Below are 25,538 nucleotides of genomic sequence, written 5' to 3' on the forward strand. Positions count from 1 at the left end.
ATAGGCAGTGAGGAAGGACCCAGTTAAAGTGAGATACTGATATTTAAATAGAAGTGATGACTTATGTATTAAGACCTGGGAATCAAGAGATGTTATCTTTGAAAAGGAGGAGAGGGGTCTCTTTTCTAGAAGATACCTAGATAAGATAGTTCTAGGAACTCAAAATGAGATGAAGAGGGGGAAGGTATAGGCCATATAGTGACTCCAGTCTCAACAGTATTAAAGACTAGAACATCAGATAAGAGTGGGGGGCAGGACAAGTGCAGCATTTTAAATTATCGAGAAGGATATAAATGTCTAAAGGGGGAAAACAGTGCTTCATTTAAAATATGTTGAAGTAAAAAAGAGAAATCTTTGTGGCTGGAGTTTAATTCTGAGAATAACTTGGGGATATTAGAAAATGGATTAAAATGGCATGCAAAGAATTTATCTCCTGTCTTTCCCTCTAGGTTATTAAGTGACTCTCCATCTTGCAGAGAAAATGATTCAGTACAGTCAAGGAAAAATGAAGTATGTATAAATTTTTACTATTTAGTCACATGTTCGACTAATTTAGTAATATCCATGTGTTTAAAAAGTTCATTTGATGCTACTTTTTGAACCATTTTCTGGTGTTCTTTGTTGTAATACAGTTCACAAAACATTGAGATGATGGATTTATTTGACAGGTAGTATTGTGGAAGAAAAGTGGCTAGTAAAAAGATGAATTAAACGTAGCTTTTAGGCATAGTTTTAATAGCAAAAAAGTGATAGGTTTATAAACATCTACAATCTCAGAAAATTTTATAATCTTAGTACTCTAAAAAGAATATAGATAATAAGCTATAAGGGTACAGAAATTGTGGAGAAGTTAATATTTTGAGTGGGAATGAATTCAAACAAAGGTTAATTTTATCAAACTAACAATATTTTGCGGCCTCTATAATTTGTAACCATACACAAAAGTAAATCGTGCGCACGCATACAGGTTAATGAGGATGCTAACATTTTCTCCTTAAAATTTATAGAAAGTAAAAAGATTGGTTAGATAATTTTGGCGTGATTTATTTTAGGAATTTTATAAAGCATGCTTACGTTTTCAATTTCCTTTTTGTTTTGTTTTAAATAGGAAAGCCAAGAGGTATGTTGATGTCACTTATGTTGAAAAACTGAGAAAAACACATCCCTCTGACAATGTTTTGATAGAGCCATTTTCCACCTAGCATTTGGAGTGCTACATCTACTTAAGAGAGAAGTTCCCAGCCTTGTTTCTACCAAGTATTTCTTTTATTATTGCCCCTATGGATTTATTGTTTAAGTATCTATTATGTAATTTTCTTATTTTTATTTATTAAGGATATATAACTGATAGTAAGAATTTTGAATGAACAAGTGAAAATAAGCGTGATCAAATTATACTAATGTAATAATAGCCAAAAGTAGTTAAACATGACTTGTTCATTGGCCTGTGTGTTCTTATTAGGGAAAAATGATAGTTTTGCTTAAGATGTATAAAATATTTAAGAAACCATGAGTTTCTTTAAGAAACCTAATCACTAGAAAGAATATTGGCCTTGGAATCTAATAGACTTGGATTGATTTTTGGCACAGCCACTTGTGAGCTAAGCCATCTAGAGAGTTACTCACCTTTTTTGAGTTTCAGTTTCTTTATTGAGTACATACAACACTACCTACCACCTTTTTAGGGTTGTTGTTAGGGTTGTTGAGACAGTATTTGTAAAGTGCCTAACATGGTACCTAAGGCATAAAAGGCACTCAAAAAGTTGAGCCCTTTATGAAGGCAATGATGCTCCAAAAATGGATTATTTAATACGTAATATAATTGCAGTTGGTTTAAAGATCAACATATCTGGCCTAGAAGAAGATGTAAAGCATGGCAAGGAAATGACTTATAATCAATTAGCCGTCATTCCTGGAAGACTTATTGACCGTAACTCCTTATAGTAGTGTTCCTGGCACTGTGTAGAAAGATACAAAGAAGAACTTAAATTCTCATTTTTAAGAGACGTAATATATTTTTGAGCAAGTGCAGTTAAATATTCCAAATATTTGTTTCAGATAGAGACCTTTTCATCTTGTAAGTACACTGTGTGACAGTATTTTTACATAAATAATCTGCAGAAGAACAGTGGAGCATATCAGAGGGTATCCTTTATTCATAATGAATGAGAGACTTGGCGTCATAGAAGAATTCTGCCAAGATTAGAGCGTCTCACTCGTATATTTACGTAATGTTTACATACATAGAAAGCAAGAGGTGGAGAATTTTTTCCTTATGTTGGTAAAAGTCACATTAAGAAGGTACAAAAACTGTACCATTATAAAGCTTAAAAAACAGCTTATCCTTGTCTTTAAGCCTCTCATGTTTTAAATGTGACCAAAATTTATAATTATAGTTTCTTGTTTCCGGACAGATTCAGAAAAAACTATACACGTTAGAAGAACACCTTAGCACTGAGATACAAGCCAAAGAAGAATTAGAGCAGAAGTGCAAGTATGTTGTTTAGATAACGAAACGTTGTCTTTTAAAATTTAAGTTCAAACGTTTTACCAAAAAGGAAGAGTTATAAAGTAATTATATGATCATCTTTGAATTTATACTAAGTAAAGGTTTTTATTGTAAATCACTGTTTCTTTTGAAATCCTTTAGATCTGTTAATACTCGCCTTGAGAAGGTAGCAAAGGAGCTAGAAGAGGAGGTAAAGTTTCTGTATGCTTTTCATTGATATTCTTGTTTGCTACAAGTTGTGATGCCTGCCTTCCCTGCAGAGAGTTGTCTGAGAACCATATTAACACCCATCTTGATAGATAGTAAGACCCGCCTTATGTTGCACTGGCGAACAGGTTACAGGATAACCTTGGTGATAAGCCTCATTTTGTTATGGGTTTGCAAACTTGAGTGAATTTAGAATGTGTAGATGTTTCACGTAAAAAAAATTTGCATTTGTGTCAATTACTTGGCTTAACAACACAAAGTGACCATTGTTTCTTCTTTTAAATTTCTGTTCCTAACATTTCAGATCCATAGTTTATATTAAGTGACGATGGTTCAGTGGTAATGGAAGTTACGGAAAGTTTGACTTTCAGTAGTCAACCATTAACAGTATGGTCTTAATAATTTAAGAGAGGTGTGCTATTTTGAAAGCAATGGAAAACGTTATTGTAAGTTTTAACAAAACAGCAGTTACAGCCTTTTTTAAAGTTCTTTTTTATCTGCTTGAAATACTAAAATAGTGTTTTCATTTGATTTTTATACATACTTTCCTTTGATAGTAACTTTAAGCATTATTTCAGATTACCTTAAGGAAAAATGTGGAATCAGCATTAAGACAATTAGAAAGAGAAAAGGCACTTCTTCAGCACAAAAATGCAGAATATCAGCGGAAAGCTGATCACGAAGCAGACAAGAAACGAAATTTGGAAAACGATGGTTTGTGGTGTAGAATATTAAATACTTACCAAGAAAAAAATTAAATGTGTATGTACGTGTGTGTTGTTGAAGCACTGAAATGCTTTTTTTTTTTTTTATCACAGTTAACAGTTTAAAGGATCAACTTGAAGATTTGAAAAAAAGGAATCAGAACTCTCAAATATCCACTGAGAAAGTAAATCAACTCCAGAGACAAGTAGGTCAATCTCCATTTGTAATAGGATATTGAATTTTCTTGATGATAACTTACTAATACTAATTTTAATTGGAAATGTTACAGAAAGGCCTTTGCCTCTGATTTTAAAGGGAAATCATTAGGAAACTATTTTTAGGTTTGTTTCTTACTTTAGTTTGTAACAGGCTGATAACAGAAGTATTTTCATTATATACACTCGTGTTTGTTGTTGTCTGTTTGATTTTGAATGGAATAACAGCTGGATGAAACCAATGCTTTGCTGAGAACAGAATCTGATACTGCAGCCCGATTAAGAAAAACCCAGGCAGAAAGTACAAAACAGATTCAGCAGCTGGAATCTAACAATAGAGATCTTCAAGATAAAAATTGTCTGCTGGAGACTGCCAAGTTAAAACTTGAAAAGGAATTTATCAATCTTCAGTCAGTTCTAGAATCTGAAAGGAGGGACCGAACCCACGGATCAGAGATAATTAATGACTTACAAGGTATTATAAAGTAGAGATTGCACTTGAATTCATCTTGATGATTTATATTTCGGAAATAACTTTAGATGATGGATGTATGTGCTGGAATAGCACATTTCTGAATATACTACTCTGTTATGTGAAGCATAACATATGGAATGCATTGATAGAAAATTTTATGAATAGAAGGTTTGCTTTCAAATAGTGTGAAATATTTTAAATTATCAAAAACCACCTCCCAGAGTGACGGTTTGGGTTCCAGTTGACTTAGCCATAAAGCACTCTACCAACAATTATAAAACTTCTCAAAATTGTTTACTCTTAATTTAACATATATATACTTTGTGGGCTTATTGCTTTTAAAATGTTGCAATTTTAGGTAGACTATCTGGCCTAGAAGAAGACTTAAAGAATGGCAAAATCTTATTAGCGAAAGTAGAGATGGAGAAGAGACAACTACAGGAGAGATTTACTGATTTGGAAAAGGTAAGACATGTTCAGCTTTATATTTTGTAGGAAAATGACAAAGAGTTTTAGATTGGAAAACTTAACTCTAAAATAAGGAGTATCGGTATGGTTTCAGTGGATGTTTCTCCCTAGGGACCCAAGGAAAACTTAGATTTTGACTACAACGTATCTTTAAAATGATAGAAAGTTACAATGGCTTTTGGCATTGAAAAGTTTTTCTTTAAAACTTCTGTAAGCCAGGGATGATTTTTAGGCTGTGTGCAGTTAAGGTGTTATTTTTGTTCACTTATCCATTCTTTCAAGTATTGAATGTATCATCCGTGGTAGAAATATCAAGATGCAGTCTTTGCTTGCCTTTAACAATCCCACAGTGGGGCCTCCTGGCTGTCTCAGACGGTAGAGCATGTGACTCTTGATCTCTGGGTCATGAGTTCAAGCCCCCACGTTGGACGTGGAGCCTACTTAAAAAAATAATAAATTAAAAAAAAATACAATCTAAGGAGTAGTACCTAAAGTCACTAATAAAGTACACAGATAATTCTAACACAGCGTGGTAAACAGACTGCTTGAAGAATGGACAGGGTATATTGGACGCACAGGACGAAGCCCTAATCTGACAGGGCAGGATTGGTTGGCCGGGCAAAGGCACATTCTGAGTTGGGCAGGACAGCAGGAGCAAAAGTATAAGGATGGGAAATAGAAAAGGTATAGCTGGTTTATTTAACGCTAACTGCTCAATAGTTCTGGAGTATAGAGCAGGGGTCAACAGATTTTAATCTTTTAAGCAAAAGACAATGAATATTTTAGGCTTTGAGGGCCATATAATCTGTTGCAACTCAGCTCTGCTCCAATACGTAAAGGAATGGGTGTTCCTGTGTTCCAGTGAAATTTTATAAAAATAGACATCAGGCCAAAATGCACCTGAAGACTGCAGTGTGGTTCTCATGTCAAGTGTGAGGAATTCACTGACCAGAATGAGCTACAGACCTAGGCATGAGCTAGATCATGTGAGAGTTTGAATATTCTGTTAAACTTAATTTCTCCAGGCAACGGACCCAGCCACTGAAGGGCTTTAAATTAGATGCTCTTTTTAGACACACATTTAAGATAGATCGTTGTGTACCATGTGTGGAGAATAAATTTGAGGAGGACAAGATAAGAGGGGGGGAGACTAGTCAGAGACGTTTTCAGTAATTCGGATGATGGAGACTTAACTGGTACGGCGGTTAAAAGGATGGAAAATGGGGGTGAATCTGAGAAATATCTGGAGGTAGAATATTTGGTAGCACTTAGTGATGGCTTAGATAAGGCACGTGTGGTATTTAAGGAGGAGTTCTAGGCTCTTACATGGTGACAAGATACATAATGGTAACAGTAATTCATAAAGAATAAAGGGGAGAAAAGAATGAAGGGAAATAGCTCTTTTAGAAGAAATGATGACAAAGTCTATCTTAGTCCTAAGTTTGAGGTGCCTTAGGATGTTCGTAAAGGAGTAAACTCTGTTGAAGCTAGAAATGTTTGAGAGTCATTGGTACAGAAGTAGCTGAAGCTGTGTGAATGCAAGAGCCTATCTCGGAAAAGATTGTTTAGAGCAATGGTTTTTCAGGGCAGAGTTGATTCCTCTGTTGTTGGATTGAAAAACCTCATTTTTAGGGGCTCCTGGGTGGCTCAGTTGGTTAAGCATCTGACTCTTGATTTTGGCTCAAGTCATGATCTCAACAGTTAGTGAGTTCAAGCCCCGCCTCGGGCTCTGCCCTGACTGTGTAGAGCCTGCTTGGGATTCATTCTCTCCCTCTCCCCCTCCCTCTCTCCCTCTCTCCCTCCCCCTCCCCTGCTCCCGCTTTTTTGCCCCTCCTCTGCGCATGCTCACTTGCTGTCTCTCTCTCTCCCAAAATAAATAAACTTAAAAAAAGAAAAAAATCATTTTCAGTATTAAGGATTTATTTGAAAAACAAAAGAAATATTTACATATATGATACAAACTATAGAAACAAAGAATTAGAAAATCTTTTGAGGATATAGAGAAAATAGATTGACTTCATTATTAAAGTGTCCCAACTTAAAACAAGTCTCCTGTATGGAATATCAGGGTAAATGGTAGAGGATCCTGAAAATTTGTCGTCAGATACAGCAAAGGGAAATATTAGATAGGTTTTAAAGGTGATAAATAATGATATAGAAGCTTGAAGTGGCTGAAGAACGCTGCCTCCAGAGAAGACCAGCATTTAAGGAATAGCTGGGGGAAAACTTCGTAGGTGACAGAAAAGATGAGAACAGGAAGTGGGGAGCCAAGTGAGTGCACTCAGGTATGTCAAGGAAATAGTTTCAGGGGCAACAGTGAGTCAAAATGGGGTAACTACTGAAAAGTGTTTGTCGAATCTGGTGGTGAGAATATCATGTGTTACTTCATTGAGATCACACAGTCTCAGTGCAGATCTCCAAACGGTAGAGTGGAGGGATGGGCCGTAGGTTCAGCAGGAGGTGAACAGGTGGATTCCGTGGATCATTGTTACAAGAAGTTTGAGTGAAGGGGGGAGGGAAAGTATTTATAAGTTTTTGAAATTGTGAGCCAGTCTTTTTTGTTGATCGCTGCTATTCTAAATCTTTAATAGGAAAAGAACAACATGGAAATAGATATGACATACCAACTAAAAGTTATACAGCAGAGCTTAGAACAAGAAGAAGCTGAGCATAAGGCTACAAAAGCACGGCTGGCAGATAAAAATAAAATTTACGAATCCATTGAAGAAGCAAAATCAGAAGCCATGAAAGGTATGCCTTTTTTCTAAGAGGGTTTTTTTTCTGCAGCATTTTCCTAAGAAGTGATTCTGTAGTCAACTCTTGATTTTGAAAAATATTTTTTTATATTTTATTGTCAAATATTGAGAACTGGAAAGAAAAACATTAGGGAAGCTTTATATACATATCATTTTTTCTCTTTATGGCAACGATCATTTCTAAGATGTAAGTCCCAAATACCGAATTATTCAACCAAATATAAGGATCAGAGAGAAATGAATATTTCAGTGATAGCAAAAGTAACAGGCATAAAGAGCATGAGGTTCTAGATGTATCTTTTCAGATTTGGGGGGATTTGCTATTTTTGTAATATTTACTTTGACATTTACCAGCTTGTATAACAAAATTGTTGCCAGTTTATGCAAAATAAGTATTTTGGAAATAGTAGTTGACCTAACTAGAATACAAGCTCATTGAATATTGTGAACTCTGTCATGATGAAGATACTAGCTAGATCTGGTCAAAGTCATCCACTACTAATGAATATAGGGTAAAATAACAGAGTTAACTTTTCCACAAACCAGCCTGTATCTTGGAATTGTCTTAGGATAATTTCTTGTTTTCCTAACTGACTGTTCATAATTATGAAGGATTTGAAATTCCAAAGGAAATTAATAAAAGACTCTTGCGAAAGATTCATAGAACTCTTAAGCAGAAATTTTATTTTAAATTGAAGCATAACATTTATGAATAATTTGGAAAAAAATAGCCTTTTAATTAATGAATGAAATTTAAATTGGAGCTTTCTTGGTTAAAATCAGTTTAGTTTAAGGCAGTAATTAAGGATGTTAAGAGATGAAATGAGTGCTTTGTTTAGAAAAATCTAATTACAAGAGTGGAAATTAGTGGGCCATGTTTCCCTGTCAGGGGCCTAGAAGATAGAGTTGAATTTCTTTTGAGGTGTAATTCAAGTGCAGTCACATTGCACTTCTCGCATTTGTAATACACACGTGTAACCACCACTCAAAACAAGTCATAGCATCTGTGTTTTCATCACCTACTCAGTAAGTTCACTTATGCCCCTGTCTATTCTCTGTGCCCACATTAGAGTGATTGTTTTTTTAAGTGAGTATATCTGTCCATGTGTTATCTCTGAACTGATAAAAATGAACCAATTCAGAGTAATAGTACCTACCATTTTTTTTTTTTCAAACTCCTTTTTAGAATACTAACATAAGATGTATGGTGACTTTCATAGTTTATAGGAGTACACAAAACTTAAATGTTGCTGGTGCTCAGACCGGCTCTAAAAGCCTTTGGGTTTTCCACTGCCATTCCGTAGCTTCCTTTGATTAAGACTGTGGCTTACTAATGAAAAGTAGTCATGTGACCTTGTCTAGTTACTTAACCTTTTTTGTGCCTTGTTTCTTCTTAGACAGGTAAGAGTTTTAGGTTGTTTTGAAGACCAAGTGCAATGACACGTGAAAATGCTTAGAAATATTAGCTGTTATTAGTAGAATGTGAAGAATAGTTTCGTTTTTTCCACACTTTTGAAGGCAGTTCATTGAAAAGTGAAAATTCATAGGCTTAATTTTCCCTTATATAACTTTGTAATACGATAATTCAATATCGAGCATTAGGTATGAAACAGCAGAGGAGCCCAATTGGATTTGAAAAGATTTTCTAATCAGTACATCAAAAGGTAATCCTTTAATGGTAATAACCGACATTTAATATGAAATCACTTGTGTAGACATAAACTTTGCCTGTTCTTCACTTTTAAAAGCCTTTTCTGATTAATAAAACAAATTAGAAGTTCATTACAAATCATTTAGAAAATTCAGGAAAGTATAAAGAAGTAAGTAAAGATTAACCACAATTTTACTAATCAGGATGCTATTTTGTATATTTTCTGAAATTTTTATACCCTTTTTGCTTTTTTTCTTTGAAAATAATACTGTGAACATTCTCTTTAGGTCTTTTTAACATTGTCCTTAAATACTGAGCACTTATCAAATTCTTCTTGTTTGCCAACCAGCTATTAAGTGCCACACAGATAGTAACTAAGAATCTTCGTAACATCCCTGTAAGGGAGAACAGGTACTGGTATCATTCTACAGATGAGGAAATTGAGCCTCAGAGAGCTTAACTAACGTGCCCTTGTAAATAATTAGGATGTGTCAGAGACAGGGTTTAACCTTAGGAACCTTGGTCCCAGCGGCTTGTCCTTTGCCATTTCCCCAAAGCATAATTGTCCTTCTCTGCATAGTAATATGCTAATATGGAAAGAGCCATAGATGTCATAGAATCTACCTGGGATGTTTTAGGGTAAGAAAAGTAACACCAAGAGGCACAGGGTAGCAGGAAAATAAAATACGTCTTTATTAAAAAGATGTAAGCCTCTTTTAGAATCATAAGTGAAGGCACAATTTTACTTCAGTTAGAATAGATGTAATATTGCAGAGTGGTCGATTTTTCTGGACACTGGAAATAAAACTCCTGATTTCTAAGCGTGAAACTGTTGACATTTCAAACACATTAGGGAGAGTGATGAAAATATTAAATTGGAAATTAAAAAAAAAATGTTTTTAAGGCAGCATCATTTACAACAGTTTTCATAGCATGGTGTCACATATTTGGTATGCTTTTTTGGTATGTGGATGCACAACTGTGTCCATTTTTGTGGCAATAGAAATGGAGAAAAACCTCTCAGAGGAAAGGACGTTAAAGCAGAAGGTGGAAAACCTGTTGCTGGAAGCTGAGAAGAGATGCTCTATATTGGACTGTGACCTCAAACAGTCACAGCAGAAAATAAATGAACTCCTTAAGCAGAAAGATGTGCTCAATGAAGATGTGAGTATGAAGTTTGCTAATAAGTAATAGTAAACTATGTAATGAATTCATAGTCCACGTAGGTTTATCCATAATGTTGGTTTCATAATTAAAATTTTTTTCTTATAATCTGCAACCTTTAATTTTACTGAATTTGGATGATAGCTAAATGAGTCATAATTTAAAATTTTAAGTTATTTTTACCCTAAAGACCATATTTTATTTTAAAAAGTACGACAACAGAAATACAAAAAATATTTTACTGTGAAGTGAATTAGCTGCCTAAGGACAAAAATCTGTTTTGCATGATCATATTTGCTGCAAGCTTCATCGATAAGAAAAATCAAAATCAAGGGGTGCCTGGGTGGCTCAGTCGGCTAAGCGTCCGACTTCAGCTCAGGTCATGATCTTGTAGTTCATGATTTCTCATTCTCATTCTCACTCTCACTCTCACTCTCGCTCTCACTCTCACTCTCTCATTCTCTCTCATTCTCTCTCTGTCTCAAAATAAATAAACATTAAAAAAATAAATCAAAGTCAAAGTAATTTATTTATATACCAAGTATACAATTTATTTTTTAGATCAGAAACTTGACATTAAAAATAGAGCAAGAAACTCAAAAGCGCTGCCTTACACAAAATGACTTGAAGATGCAAACACAGCAAGTTAACACACTAAAAATGTCAGAAAAGCAGTTAAAACAGGAGAATAATCATCTCATGGAAATGAAAATGAGCTTGGAAAAGCAGAACGCTGAACTTCGAAAGTAAGTAAATTGTTTGAGACAAAGTTTTATTCATATATAGGAGTATCCACATGTAAATTATCTTAATTTTGGTTTACCTGGGGGTTTTCTTTTGATCATTTTGTTGACCGCATTTGCTCTCTTTTTCTGTTTAAGTAATGTGCTGAGTGCCGCTGTTATCCCTCGAGATTATATTTGCTTCCCCAACGATTGTTTTTACTACTTCTACCTATTGCCGCCTCTATAAATGAATAACCAAGTATCACCAGGCATTTGAGGAAAGTGTTCAGTACTAAAGAGAAAGACTGTGATAAAGAAAAAGGAAACGTACCCCCAGATGAGGAATATATTAAGGAAAGAAGAGGAGAGCACAAACAAATAAAAAAAGCCTATTAGTAATAATTAGTATTGATCAAAACTTCTAGGAGATAGTACTTCCGTTAACCAAGAAGCCGGCATAAAGCAGAAAGGGCAGCCAGAATGAGAACGAGCTGTTAAAGATGAAAAATGACCGCATATACATTTATTAGGATGGTTTAAAGAAAAATTCAAAGAAATTTCATCGACTGTGGAAGAAGAGGGCATGACGTAGAAGGTGTGTGGCCCAGGGGTTCTAGCCCCAGACAGAGAAGTCTAGAGAAGGAAGGAAGAGGAGGAAGTTGTTAGAGAAATAATGGAAAACGGGTTTCCCGTGGCGGGAAGAGAAGTCGTCAGATTGAAAGGACTCAACCGAAAATAAGTGAAGAAAAGACCCGCATTTGGACGTGTTCTCGTCAGATTTCAAAAACAAGAGAAAGGGTGGGTGGGAGTATTGCGGTTCTCATCCCGGACTGGGGAGGCTGTGGTTTGTGGTTGATGGAGCAGGAAGTGAGGCTTGGCTGTATGGCTGAGGCCAGTGATACGGCTGTGTTAGGAGAGCTGGGCAGAGGTGAGGGATAGGAAGAGCTAACTCCCCACTCTGGCAGCAGGGAACTAGTAAAGAAGAGTTTAAACTCGTGTCAAGAAATAAGCTGAGATGTGGAGGTAGTTACCAAAAGAACAAAACAGAATTGAAACGAAGTGAATTCCTCCAGGGGAGTGAATTGAGGGTGTGAAGACGTGTGGAAAGAGAGACCGCTACCTTTCTGGCCGATTTTTTTCTGTGCCATTCTGTACTTTTTCATTGTAACCATGTACGTACAATGGGTTATTTTTTTGAAAAGTACTTGTCTTAAATACCTAATAAATGTTAGGTGTTTAAAGTTACACGTAAGTGGATGATGGCAGCTCTTCAAGGATATTAAAATTATACTGAGGTTTGCTGCAAATGGGCTTAGCCGATGATGATGAGATCATTCCAGAAATTGACCTTTTATATAGTATTAATCAGCATCTTTCCCATTTTTGACTCAGAAAAATTAGAATCCTCGCTTTTAATAGCAGGCACCTCAATAGTAAAATACAGATATAACACATAAAGTGACAATGAGTGATAACTTTCTTTATGTGGAGGTTTTAAGAGCCAGTAAGTAAACAAAGTGACCAAATTATGTTAAATGAGAATAAGAATAAAAGCCTTAAGTAACACACAGATTGAAAACAGTATGATTACATCATTTGGTCTGAGTCTTTCTTGTTGTGTATATTTTTAAATATCTAGGTGGTATTTAAATGTCTTTTCCCTATAAAATACTCAGACTAAACAGTAAATGTTCCCCTTAATGACTGCAGACGTAGTTCATCTCGCCAGAAAGACTCTACTGTGATAGTTCATTCTTTACTCTTCTGTATCTGTACAGTGTATGTAGGCTTGAGTTTTTTGTAGATTTTGGAGCATTTTTGTTTTCTAATTGTGTCATATATGTGGTGTTCTTCTCCAATTTGCCTTTTTCCCCTTAGCTTAGACTTGGAATAATTGTGATTTTTATGTTTTCTTAGTAACCCTAGGATTGGGGGGGCCTGGGTGGCTCAGTCGATTAAGCCTCCATCTTCGGCTCAAGTCATGATTTTACAATTTGTGGGTTTCGAGCCCCACATTGGGTTTTCTGCTGTCAGCACAGAGCCCACTTCAGGTCTCCCTCTCTCTCTGCCCCTCCCCTACTTGCACGTGCTCTCTCGCCCGCTCTCTCTCTCTCTTTCTCTCTCTCTCTCTCTCTCTCAGAAATAAATAAACATTAAAAAAAAGAAAAAAGAACAACTCCAGAATTTATTTCACCACAACCTCTTAAATGGGTTGTGAGGCTCACTTTTTATTTTACGTATTTTTTATTTAATTTTATTTCTTTATTGAATATATATGCATCCATATATGTAATAATGCATACAGAAAAAATACACAAGTGATATGTAGAGCTTCGCGAATTTTTACAAAATGTACAGATCTGTGCAATTTAAACATCTGCATTTAAACATAAAAGCTAGGGGCGCCTGGGTGGCTCAGTTGGATAAGCATCCAGCTTCGACTCATGTCGAACCCATGAACCATGGTTCATGGGTTCGAGCGCCTCGTCGAGCTCTGTGCTGACAGCTCAGCCTGGATCTTGCTTCCGATTCTGTGTCTCCTCTTCTGTCTCTATCTGCCCCTCTCCTGCTGGTACTCTGTCTCTCTCTCTCAAAAACAAATAAACACTAAAAAAAAAAAATTTTTTTTTTAATAAAATAAACATAAAAACCTGTGTGTCTTTCCTCCCCTCTGGCCCCTTCTCAGTTATTTCTTCACTCATCATCCTAAGCTGACCAGTTCTCAGGTCCTCTTTTAATTCTGCTAGTTGGGCAGAAATGGCTGATCACAGTGAACGTGTGAGAATATGTAATTTAGTATTACTGTTCTAATATATCACTATTTGGTCTCAGCACCCACTTACACTCTTAAAAATTATGAAGGGCCCCCCAAAATTTTTGTTTATGTGAGTTATATCTCATGATATTTTTTGTGTTAGAAATCAAAACAGAGAAAATTTTATTTGTTTAATTTACTTACTTTAAATGTTTGTTTATTTTGAGAGAGCGTGGGAGCACAAATGGCAGAGAGAGAGAGAATCCCAAGCAGACTTGTGCTATCAGCGCAGAGCCCGATGCAGGCTCGAATCCATGAACCGTGAGATTGTGACCTGAGCTAAAACCAAGGGTTGTATGCTCGACCGACTGAGCCCCAAAACTGAGAAAATTTTAAAACACAAGAGCATACAAACATATTTCATTAGCTGTTGGAATGATGACATCATATGTTATAGAACTTTAAAAAAAAGTCTATACTTACTAGTGAGAGAATGAGAATTTGAAAAAAACAAAAAACAAAAAAACCCACCACACTGGTGATTAGTATTACGAAAATAATTTGACCCCTTGGGACTTCTTTTTTTTAAAGGCTCCAGGGATGCCCAGTGGTTCCCTAGGCCACATTTCAAGAGTTGCTGGTTTAATATATAGGTAGCTTATTTGAACCTTTGCTTTAATGTCCCCACAGAGAACGTCAAGATGCAGATGGGCAAATGAAGGAACTCCAAGATCAGCTTGAAGCAGAGCAGTACTTCTCAGTAAGTTCCGGATGCATTAGTTTGAAAATTGTCGTGTTTGTAGAATTAAAAGTTTGCTGCAGAATGAGGAAAACGATTCTTGTCTTTAGGATAGATTCTTCTAGCAAACATCAGACAGATTGGGATAGGATGTTTTGTACCACACAATTCACGTAGAAAGAATAGCTGGGCAAATGACTATTGATAGCTTAACAGAAATCTATTTTCATTGCTAGAAAAATAGTTCTAAGCACATCAGTGAAGTTGATTTAAAAAACATTGCTTTTTGAGGAAGAATTTTCATGAAGAAATTGTCATTTTAATTAATTAATTAATTAAAATGTTGTCATTTTAAATCAGTTTTAAAATATGAAGTAGTAATGTCACCTTTGTTTTATTTAAGCCAACAAAATTTCCTTGTCTAAATTAGTAGTATACTTCTTTGCCTCTTTATCCTACCAATCTGTGTCATTTAATGAGAAATTCTGATACCCAGTTGAAAAGCAAGCTTCTTGGGGCACTCGGGTGTCTGAATCCATTGAGCGTCTGACTTTTGGCTCAGGTCACAATCTCACAGTGTGTGAGTTGAAGCCCCACTTCGGGCTCTCTGCTGTCAGCACAGAGCCTGCTTCAGATCCGCTGTCTCCCTTTCTCTCTGCCCCTCCCCCACTCTCTCACACGGGCCTGCGTGTGTGCGCGCTTTCTCTCTCCCCCCCCCCCCCAAATAAATAATTAATTTTAAAAAATTTAAATCCCGCTTCCAAGTTATTAGCAGAACTTGTATTAGTTACTTGGTTGATTACTAGAAAAGCCCATTAAACTATTAGTTTGCTCGGAGGCCCAGCATTACTCAGTGTTCAGGAACATATTTATGTTCAGCTTGACTTTTTGTGTAGATAGACCTTGAATGTAGAAATAATGTTCCTGCTGATGGTGATAATGGCGGTGACATGTTTCTTCTGTTCTGTTTTGCTGTTTAGACTCTCTATAAAACACAGGTGAGAGAACTTAAAGAGGAATGTGAAGAAAAGACGAAACTTTGTAAAGAATTACAGCAGAAGAAACAGGAATTCGAGGACGAAAGGTACAGACCGAGATTCTTATCTTTTTTTTTTTTTTTTTTTTTTTCAACGTTTATTTATTTTTGGGACAGAGAGAGACAGAGCATGAACGGGGGAGGGGCAGAGAGAGAGGGAGACACAGAATCGGAAACAGGCTCCAGGCTCTGAGCCATCAGCCCAGAGCCCGACGCGGGGCTCGAACTCACAGACCGCGAGATCGTGACCTGGCTGAAGTCGGACGCTTAACCGACTGCGCCACCCAGGCGCCCCGATTCTTATCTCTTTTGTTGATAACTGGGCACTCGGCTCCTAGAACAGTACCTGCTGTGCCCTCAGTAAGAATTTGTCGATGAAGTGTATTAGAAACTTTGACTTCCTAGTGAAAATTGAACATTAAAATTATGTATCATTAAAATGTAGGGACTCCTTGGCTGCTCAACTGGAGATCACCTTGACCAAAGCAGATTCTGAGCAGCTGGCTCGTTCAATTGCTGAAGAGCAATATTCTGATTTGGAAAAAGAGAAAATCATGAAAGAGCTTGAGATCAAAGAGATGATGGCTAGACACAAACAGGAACTCACTGAAAAAGATGCTACAATTGCATCTGTAAGTAAAGTTTTTTAGTCCTCTTTTGATTTTAATTAAATTACTGTATCACACATGTTACTTAGAAGTTCTAGGAAAGTGCTGCAGACAGAAATGGAAAGTTGTATATTCTGGCTTTGGGACGTTTTATCCAGTTAACCACTAGCTTCTCGGTGTCGTTTGGCAGAAAGAGGCTCAAGGAAAGAACTACTTGCAATGGCTCTGCCTGTTGGTAAATTCGGAGTGAAAGGACTAAAGGGAAAGGGAAAAAAGCAAAAGCAGAAAACAGTATAAACCATTTTTTTCTTGCTAAACAAATCTTAGTTCAAAAGAATCTTGAAACTACCATGAAGGTAGTCATATTTAAGTTGAAAAAAAATTATAATGAGAATTTCAAAGAGAAGGAACACATCAAGTAGTTGAATTTGTTTTATCAGTTATCCGGGTCATTAAAATGGTACATTGATTAGAAAGCGTGGCATTGGAGCCAGGGATGCTTATTCCCGTTCAGCGGAGATCAGTAGGGAGGCCAGGAGTAGACTCTCGCACGTAAAGACCTTGGTCTGTGAGAGCAGTGTGGACAGACACATCGGTGGCAAAGGATACAGATGCGATGAAAGGTTTGGGATGACTCTTTTTGTGTGGGAAGGAATGAAGTTAGATCCTTACCTTTTACAACATAACAAGAATAAATTCTAGCTATCTTAAAGATCCAAAGATGAAAAAGAAAAACTTTAAACAGAACAAAATCCAGAACTTAACTGTAGCAGAAGACCACAAACTGCAGGGAGAAGACACTTGTAATGTTTTTATTAAACGGGATTTGTATCTAGAACACATGTGGCACTCTCGAGCTCAATGAGAAGAAGTTAAACAATCCAAAAGAAAAATTGGCCAAAAGAGAAAACCCTAAAAACATAAGCAGATACTTAACCTAAATACTCTTTAAGAAAGGCTAGATAAAATAACTTTGAAATACCATTCCGTATTCATTACAATGGCAGAATTCAGTATCTAATTTCAAGTGTTTGAAGGGTGCGTGGGAAATGACATTCTTATTTAAAGCTATGAGGAGTATAGATTTAGTATGGTATAGTATAGTGTATAATGTGGCAATTTAAATATTATTTATTCTAAATATGAAAAATTAAATATTCATATAATCCAAAGAAAGTTGATGTTAAGATAAATATGGTAGAGAAATCCAGGTACAATTTTTATAGCAGCATAAATGTTTGTAATAGCAAGAAATTCAAATGTCTTAGCAGTCAGTCTTCTCAATAGATGAATGAATGGATAAATGGTATGTGGTAGAAGATGGGACTGCTATATCAGTTAAAATGATTTAATTAGATCTTTATATATCAACAGTTTAATTCTTTTTTTAAGTTTACTTATTTGGAGAGAGAGAAAGTACCCATGCTTGAGCAGAACAGAGTGGGGGCAGAAAGAGAGAGAGAGAATCTCAAGCAGGCTCTGTGCTCTCGGCACAGAGCCCAACACAGGGCTCCATCCCACAAACCACAAGATCATGCCTGAGCCGAAGTCGAAGGTCGGATGCTTAAACGCTGAACCACCCAGGCATCCCAACAGTTTAATTCTTAATATGATCTCCAGTGAAAGCATTTACAGAAAGATACAGTGTGATGCTGTTTATGGACAATTTAAAATCACATAAAACCACGCTATATTGTTACGTGTTTGTAATAAAAGGATATAATCATTGATGGGAAGGATGAGCATATAATTCATAATAAAATTTCTTTGGGGAAGGAAGAATAGGAATAGGATTTGGAGAGAATAAAAAAGGATGTCAGCTTCTTTAGTAAAATTTTATTTCGTTTTAAAATGTCCTGGAGGAAATACTACAGTTAAAAATTTGTTTATTCTGCATGATGAAATGCAGAGATCTGTTATAGTATTTGTTTGTTTTTAGTTTATTAAATGTTTTTCTCATTAAAAATACCGCTAAGGATTTTTGAGAGAAGGGCAATGTTTTTGCTTCCTGGGGGGCATATGAAGTCTATCACAGTCAGTGAAGTTTTCACCAAGGGTGAATTTCGTTAAGGTTCCACAAAGCCACGAAGCATAGATATAGGTGTACTTAGAAAAATAAGAATTTTAGCAACATTCTAGGATATTTTCATTTTGAATTATTTCTTTATAACTTAGATTTTGTAAATTGTGATAGGATTTTCTTTCTACTTTTGTTCTTAGCTTGAAGAAACTAACAGGACACTAACTAGTGATGTTGCCAATCTTGCAAATGAGAAAGAAGAATTAAATAACAAATTAAAAGATGCCCAAGAACGTATGTATGAACAAAGAATAAGGTTTATATTTTAAATATGCCTAATGTTTTGTCAGTTGTAATTATTAATATAATTTTTTGCGTTTTTCCATATTTCAGAGCTATCACGGTTGAAAGATGAGGAGATAAGTGCAGCCGCTATTAAAGCACAATTTGAGAAGCAACTATTAACAGAGAGAACACTGAAAACTCAAGTATGTGTAATAAAGTCTAAATATGATTTTGAATTCTTTCAGTTTCTTCTCTCTTTTACATTTTACTTCCAGCATTACAGATTGGCTGTAGCAGTCATTGAATGAATCCGTATTTGTGAACCAATCACAATTACCTGATTTTTGCCAGATTAGAAGAAGCTAGATGTGGTTATTAACTTTGTCCAATTCAGTGTTTACTTACGGTTTCCTTAATTTTTCCATACGGAATCACACTCCCTCCTAATTTTTTATTGTAATCTGGTAAGTTTTTCTGCTTTTAAGAAACTAGAGAGAGTAAACATTTGAGCATCCTTCTGCCAACATTTATGGTTGTACATGCTGCGTGAATCTTTGTGGGTCCCACATGCTTAGTTCTCTGGTTGAACATACTCTATTTTATTAATGTGATGCCAGTGCAGCATTCTCTTCCTCCAGGATAAAAGTGGATCTGCCTCGTAAAAGTCTCTCCAGGAACTAAAAACTCACAGTAATAGAAAGTGACATTAGATCAAACCTGATGTAATTTAAACATTTTAAATTATATTTCTTAGAAAACATGAGCGTGAGAAACAAACGTAGGTTGGAGAAGGGTAACGAGTAATGGAGGGTGTGTTACTTAATATAGACAGTGTTTCTCTGTCACCCTGTATGTATAGGGAAGGAGATTATTAGTGGTCATATAACTTGCTCTTGGTAAGTTATCAAGAAGCATCGATGTATTTTATTACATAGTTATGTTTATGTTTTTAAGGCTGTGAACAAGTTGGCCGAGATCATGAATCGAAAAGAACCTGTCAAGCGTGGTAGTGACACTGATGTGCGGAGAAAAGAGAAAGAGAATAGAAAGCTACATATGGAGCTTAAATCTGAACGTGAAAAATTGACCCAGCAGATGATCAAGTATCAGAAAGAACTGAATGAAATGCAGGCTGTAAGAATACTTTCTGAACTCTAGATCGAAGACTTCTTTTTAAGAAGAATTATTTTCATATCTGCACATATTTTATTGGTTATAGGACATTTCTATTACTTCATAATTGTTAATTGACTTAAAGGAAATTATGAGGTATATGGCATCAGATTAATTTGATGTAATTTAATTTCTTGTAGCAAATAGCTGAAGAGAGCCAGATTCGAATTGAACTGCAGATGGCCCTGGACAGTAAAGATAGTGACATTGAGCAGCTGCGGTCACAGCTCCAGGCCTTGCATATTGGTCTGGATAGTTCCAGTATAGGCAGTGGACCCGGGGATGCTGAGGCAGATGATGGCTTTCCAGGTATGGATTTCTTTTCAGCTCTTAGGCTATTTTTATTAAACGACTTCGTCTTAAAGATAAAGCAATTGATTGTTTTAAGCCCTATGATTGATTCTGCTCTTGAGAAAAATGTTTGTCATTTCTTTAAGAAAAGCCTACTCCTTGGAGTGGGGATTCAAATGACAGTTTAAACTTACAGTGTTATATTTTTGACAAAAATGTTTGCGAAACAATGCAAAAGAAAATTCCACATATTTGCTTAAGTTAGCTCTTTATGTATTACAGGAAGCTCTCTTTTCAGGTTTTCATTTTATTTTCTCTTAACTTCTTTCTGCATTCTTACTTCCTCTCATGCTGGATGTTTAGTTCATATCACTCAGTCACGCACTATGGAATCCTTGTCATTCACCTACCAACGTTCCTCTACTTCTCTCAATATTGCCACTAAGCCTTCCAGTTCTCATATGCTTCTTGACTCTGATTCTGACTCAGAAGAAGAATCTTTGCCTTACTTACCTATTTCATCGGAACCTGATGGTACAGGTGATATCATGAAAATCTTTCACCTTTGGGGTTTGTCACCCTCCCCTTAATTTCAGTCCTTCTGCAAAGTTTTGTAACATTGACTAATTATCCACTAACAAATTGTTCTGGTCTCCGTTAAAAAGAAAGTGCTGCATGAATAAAGAATTTTTAAAGGTATTGTCACATGGCATTGCTACTATATTTGATAGACTTATTTTGTCAACTTCAGATCATTAAAGAGCGTATGGTTACTGTCTGTTTCGTCCATTTTCATCCAACAAGAAATTCTTCCTGAAGTTTCATATCAAGAGTGACAGTACAAAAAAAGCATGTAGACTGTTTGCGAGGATGTGTATAGGTTTTCACTGAGTGCTTAGCTAGTCAACATTGTGTTAAGACTTAAAAGACAGTTCAACCCAGTCTCGGTCCTGAAAGGGCTTAGAGTTTAAGTGAAAACCTAGATGGAAAACATAAAATCACTATGTTGAACACAAAGTTAGTATAAGTGCAGGTCTAATGTAAATGCCGTGGGAAATTAGTGTATGAGCAGCTGAATATGAGGTAAAATTTAATCCCTTACTAATTGAATGCAAAGTGAAATAGCTATAGTTTTTTTATATTGTTGCCACATTTCCCAGGTATAAAACAGTATATAATATAAATCATAAGTAATTGTATTGAAGTTTTAGATTTTAGCAGTAAATTTCAGTCTTACTCAAATTGTTAGATCATCTGATTAAGTCCCTTAAGTTGGTGTAGGACCACATCCAGACATTTCACGTTATGTGGGCTGCTTTTATAAATGTTTATTTATTTGTGAGACGGAGAGTGAGTGTGAGTGGAGATGAGCAGAGAGAGAAGGAGACACAGAATCTGAAGCAGGCTCCAGGCTCTGAGCTGTCAGCACAGAGCCCAATGCGGCTCTTGAACCCACGAACCGCGAGATCATGACCTGAGCCAAAGTCGGACACTCAACCGACTAAGCCACCCAGGCGCCCGTATATGGGCTGTTTTTAATGGCAGCATTTCTGTTATAGAGTCTGAAGGTTGTTGATGTAAGAGAGTATAGATAGGTACTGGAGTCAGAGTTGTGTCCTTGTGTGACGCAATTTATGGAAAGCATCTAGCATAGTTCAGTAGGTGATTATTAGAATAACCTCCAAAAATGCTGGTTTGCCCCTGATACTGATCAAATGCCTTTGAAACAAATTCTAAGGATTCAGGCAGTTTCCTTTGTTGAACTAGAATTTTACCAATTTTGCTGTTTTGGAATTTAGAAATCTTCTGGTTATATTGCTACTTCTTAACCACATTTGATCTGTAATTTACACAACTTCATTTAATTTTATTTCAGCCATTTAAAAAATCCATTTTCTCTGAACATGTAATTATTAACTTAAAAGATTTTCTCTTCAAAGAAGATATATATGCAGTAAATCTATAATTAGGCCTTCTTCCAAAGGAAAAAATTTCTCATATAGTTGTATCAGTGAGAATAGAGAACTGCTTCTCTTTTTTTGCAACTTTTCTGCTGAGCTTTGCAGATGCACGAATTTGATCAGCAGGGGACATTTGACCATATAAACTATAGCGTATATAGTTCCAATGTGGTATAACCTGGATTTTGTTTTGCATTTCATAACTTGCTTATACTGATCCTGCATCATTATTACAGCCTAGATAATAATATAATGATAAATTCTGAGGGGCGTACTTGATTTGTTCTATGACTTTTCTATTAAAATGTTATTATAGTTCTCATTTTCTTAGGAGAATTGTTATATTTATCCTCGTATCTTGTGCTTATTGATAGAATCAAGACTAGAAGGATGGCTTTCATTGCCTGTGCGAAACAACACTAAGAAATTTGGATGGGTTAAAAAGGTAATTGGTAGTTTTGAATATGGTTCTTTTATTTTGCTTTTGGTTTAGCTCTAGCCATTTTACTTTTGTAGTTGTAAGATACATATAACTAGAACTTTTAGACGCATAGAACTTTGGACTTTGATTTGGAATGATGGGATTTTATGTATCTTTGTGAAAAAAGCCTTTCATCATTAATGTGCTGTTAATAATAAAACAGGTTTTGATGCTAGGAAAACAGAAGCCTATTGACTTCAGTGTTTTGCTGTTTCAGTGGGAAAACAACTGTGGTTATGATAGAAAGGCTTATTTATTTCTTTTCCTCTGTTACTATGATTATTGGTATTATGATGTTCATTTCTGGTAAATGTCTTAGTCTATTCAGGCTTCTATAACAGAATAGACTGGGTAGTGTATGAACAATAGAACTTTATTTCTCACAGTTCTTGGGGGCTGGAAGTCTCAAGATCAGGATATTTGGGTTCTGGTAAAGGCCCTCTTCCAGGTGCAGACTTCGTGCTGCGTTCTCACGTGGTGGAAGGGGTTAGGGATCTCTCTGGAGCCCCTTTTGTAAGGGCACTGATCCCATTCATGAGGGCTCTGCTCTTATGGCCTGTTCACCTTCCAAAGCCCCTTCCATTAGGTGTTAGGGTTTAACATAAAAATTTGGGGGGAACACAGACATTCAGACCATAGCAATAAGGCTACCTGTGCTTATTGAATTTTGAAGCTAAATCATTCTAAAAATATATTTGAATTAATATCCTTCCCAATTTGCTTTTTTAAAAAATATATATGCAAACTATAAATTTGTTGTTATTTTAAGGAAGACCTTTTAAGGATATAATGAGAACTGTTTAGTTATTTAACTTAGGTATTACATGATTTTTGTTGCTGTAGAATTTGTTTTCAAAGAAAATAAATGTGATACATAGATTAACTTTAGTCATTAATTCCTTCTCTCCCTCTTTAACAGTATGTGATTGTAAGCAGTAAGAAGATTCTTTTCTATGACAGTGAACAAGATAAAGAACAATCTAATCCTTACATGGTTTTAGATATAGAGTAAGTGTTTTTATTAGAATATTTAGAAACTTTCTCTTGTAAAGTATAGGAGACAAATGTGACCTTTTTGTCAAGTTAGTGCTATTTATACATAAATATATATAGTATAGCTCCTACTGTACTGTTGTTACATTTTCTCATATTTGCCTCATAGAGATGAAAGTCTGGGGTATAGAGTTAACTAAAACATGTTTTCTGAAACTAATTAGAAAATTTCTGACTTCCTGGAAATACTCAAAATCTCAAGGAGTGATTGAATTAATAGAAGCAAGGTATCCTATGACCCTCTAACGTGGGTCAAAGTAGTCCATTTTAACTTCCGACATAAGTATAGGATAACTAATGTAATTTGATCCTTTAGTAATATTTTATTCCTTTATTAAAAATCTTTTATAGCAAATTATTTCATGTCCGACCAGTTACACAAACAGATGTATATAGAGCAGATGCTAAAGAAATTCCAAGGATATTTCAGGTAAACAGCCTTCTGTGTCTTTCATGCTTATTCTGTTTGGATACATCTTTATTCCTCTCTGTCTTGGTAAAGTCTGTAGTATGTTTATATCCTGTTTCTGGCCTTTGCTTTCCTTTTGTTCAAGGTTAATTACGACATTTTTATTTTAGTTTTTAAGTTTTTCTTAATGTTTATTTTTTTGAGAGAGAGGAAGAGTGCAAGTGGGGGAGGGGCAGAGAGAGAGAGAGGGGGACACAGAATCCGAAGCAGGCTCTGGGTTCTGAGCTGTCAGCACAGAGCCCGATGGGAGGGTTGAACTCATGAACCGTGAGATCGTGACCTGAGCCGAAGCCGGACGCTCAACTGACTGAGTCACCCAGGCGCCCCTCATTACGACATTTTTAAACTATACCCTTTCTCTTCTGTTTCTGATTTTATGCTCAGCTCTCTATAAAGTTAAAGTTGTTTGTGAAGTTGAATTTTGCACCCAGTAGCCCTTTTACTTCCAATTTAAAGTGAAGCCAAATGCTTCGCTGTTCTACTTTCATTTTAAAACTAGTCAAACCCACAATCACTGAGTTCCTTCTATGTGAAAACCATTGTGCTTGGGCTACTGTGGGAGAGTTGGCCACTTATTTTCTTGGTACTTGTAATGTTTATTTGGGGTGTATTATACATCGTTTCCTCTTTCTTCCTCAACTCTCCAAATACGAATCTTTCCATTAAAGCTGTGTTAGCAGTTATCACCCAGTTGTCAGTTTTTGAGAATCATAGAGCATCACTTTGTATAATTGCCACATCCCTTTGGGGGGATTGATTTGAACACTCCCTCCCAGAAAAACTTTCTGATACCCATCAAGCGAAAATTTACCTTTTGGCCTATTCTGATAAAATTGCTGAAACACAGTAAGATCTCCTGGATAAAATAAGGAGGCACATTTGAACAAGATAGATTTTTTTTCCTGAAAAGGGAACTGAGTGACTGTCTAAAGGCTTTTCTCATATAAGCTTTTGATTAGACGGAACCTACTAATGTTTGAATGTCATTTTCTTTTCATTGAATAATTTAGGCTAATTTTTATTTTATTTACACTGTAAGAATTGTTACTACATAAAACTGGAAACCATTCATCATTCTTTTTACTATTTATAGATTCTGTATGCCAATGAAGGAGAAAGTAAGAAGGAACAAGAATTTCCCGTGGAGCCCGTGGGAGAAAAGTCAAATTATATTTGCCATAAGGGACATGAGTTCATTCCTACCCTCTATCATTTCCCAACCAACTGTGAGGCTTGTATGAAGCCTTTATGGCATATGTTCAAACCGCCCCCTGCATTAGAGTGCCGCCGCTGCCACATTAAATGTCATAAAGATCACATGGACAGAAAGGAGGAGATTATAGCACCTTGCAAAGGTAAATAGTAAATTACTTGTTCCATCAATGTTCTTTACATTCAGGTCCATTTAAACACATTAGTTTTTTCCAAATATTTCTTTTTAGTTTATTATGATATTTCGACGGCCAAGAACCTATTGTTATTGGCAAATTCTACAGAAGAGCAGCAAAAGTGGGTTAGTCGGTTGGTGAAAAAGATACCTAAAAAGCCTCCAGCTCCAGACCCTTTTGCACGGTCATCTCCTAGAACTTCAATGAAGATACAACAAAACCAGTCTATTAGACGGCCAAGTCGACAGCTTGCCCCAAACAAACCAAGGTAATAAATAAAAATGTTAAAAATTACAGTGTCTTTTTTAATATTTCGCTATTTGTGTTCAACTACAAATTTTCCTGATTGTAATGTACCTTTGCTTGGTATTTTAATGAACTGTGGACTACCAAATGTTGGAAAC

The 25,538-nt window shown here is 35.9% G+C and overlaps 1 protein-coding gene across 6 annotated transcripts in view; it reads left to right on the forward strand.

The window, feature by feature from the left end:
* Positions 1 to 25,538, forward strand: part of ROCK2 (Rho associated coiled-coil containing protein kinase 2) — a 139,522-nt gene that overhangs the window by 101,793 nt on the left and 12,191 nt on the right. For 4 of the 6 annotated variants that reach the window (XM_045447707.1, XM_045447706.1, XM_045447709.1 and 1 more), the window contains exons 10-33: positions 450 to 510; positions 1,109 to 1,120; positions 2,415 to 2,494; positions 2,651 to 2,699; positions 3,295 to 3,430; positions 3,535 to 3,626; positions 3,865 to 4,111; positions 4,470 to 4,576; positions 7,171 to 7,330; positions 9,990 to 10,150; positions 10,712 to 10,896; positions 14,321 to 14,390; positions 15,350 to 15,453; positions 15,851 to 16,037; positions 18,234 to 18,327; positions 18,427 to 18,521; positions 19,273 to 19,452; positions 19,632 to 19,800; positions 20,146 to 20,322; positions 22,118 to 22,188; positions 23,144 to 23,232; positions 23,629 to 23,707; positions 24,840 to 25,101; positions 25,189 to 25,402. In XM_045447707.1, the coding sequence (XP_045303663.1) occupies positions 450 to 510; positions 1,109 to 1,120; positions 2,415 to 2,494; positions 2,651 to 2,699; positions 3,295 to 3,430; positions 3,535 to 3,626; positions 3,865 to 4,111; positions 4,470 to 4,576; positions 7,171 to 7,330; positions 9,990 to 10,150; positions 10,712 to 10,896; positions 14,321 to 14,390; positions 15,350 to 15,453; positions 15,851 to 16,037; positions 18,234 to 18,327; positions 18,427 to 18,521; positions 19,273 to 19,452; positions 19,632 to 19,800; positions 20,146 to 20,322; positions 22,118 to 22,188; positions 23,144 to 23,232; positions 23,629 to 23,707; positions 24,840 to 25,101; positions 25,189 to 25,402 (3,081 nt within the window). The remainder of the gene's footprint in view (positions 1 to 449; positions 511 to 1,108; positions 1,121 to 2,414; positions 2,495 to 2,650; positions 2,700 to 3,294; positions 3,431 to 3,534; positions 3,627 to 3,864; positions 4,112 to 4,469; positions 4,577 to 7,170; positions 7,331 to 9,989; positions 10,151 to 10,711; positions 10,897 to 14,320; positions 14,391 to 15,349; positions 15,454 to 15,850; positions 16,038 to 18,233; positions 18,328 to 18,426; positions 18,522 to 19,272; positions 19,453 to 19,631; positions 19,801 to 20,145; positions 20,323 to 22,117; positions 22,189 to 23,143; positions 23,233 to 23,628; positions 23,708 to 24,839; positions 25,102 to 25,188; positions 25,403 to 25,538) is intronic. The other 2 variants (XM_045447710.1, XM_045447711.1) reach the window with 1 other exon arrangement.

This window comes from Leopardus geoffroyi, chromosome A3 (assembly GCF_018350155.1).
Source record: "Leopardus geoffroyi isolate Oge1 chromosome A3, O.geoffroyi_Oge1_pat1.0, whole genome shotgun sequence".
Classification (NCBI taxonomy): domain Eukaryota; kingdom Metazoa; phylum Chordata; class Mammalia; order Carnivora; family Felidae; genus Leopardus; species Leopardus geoffroyi.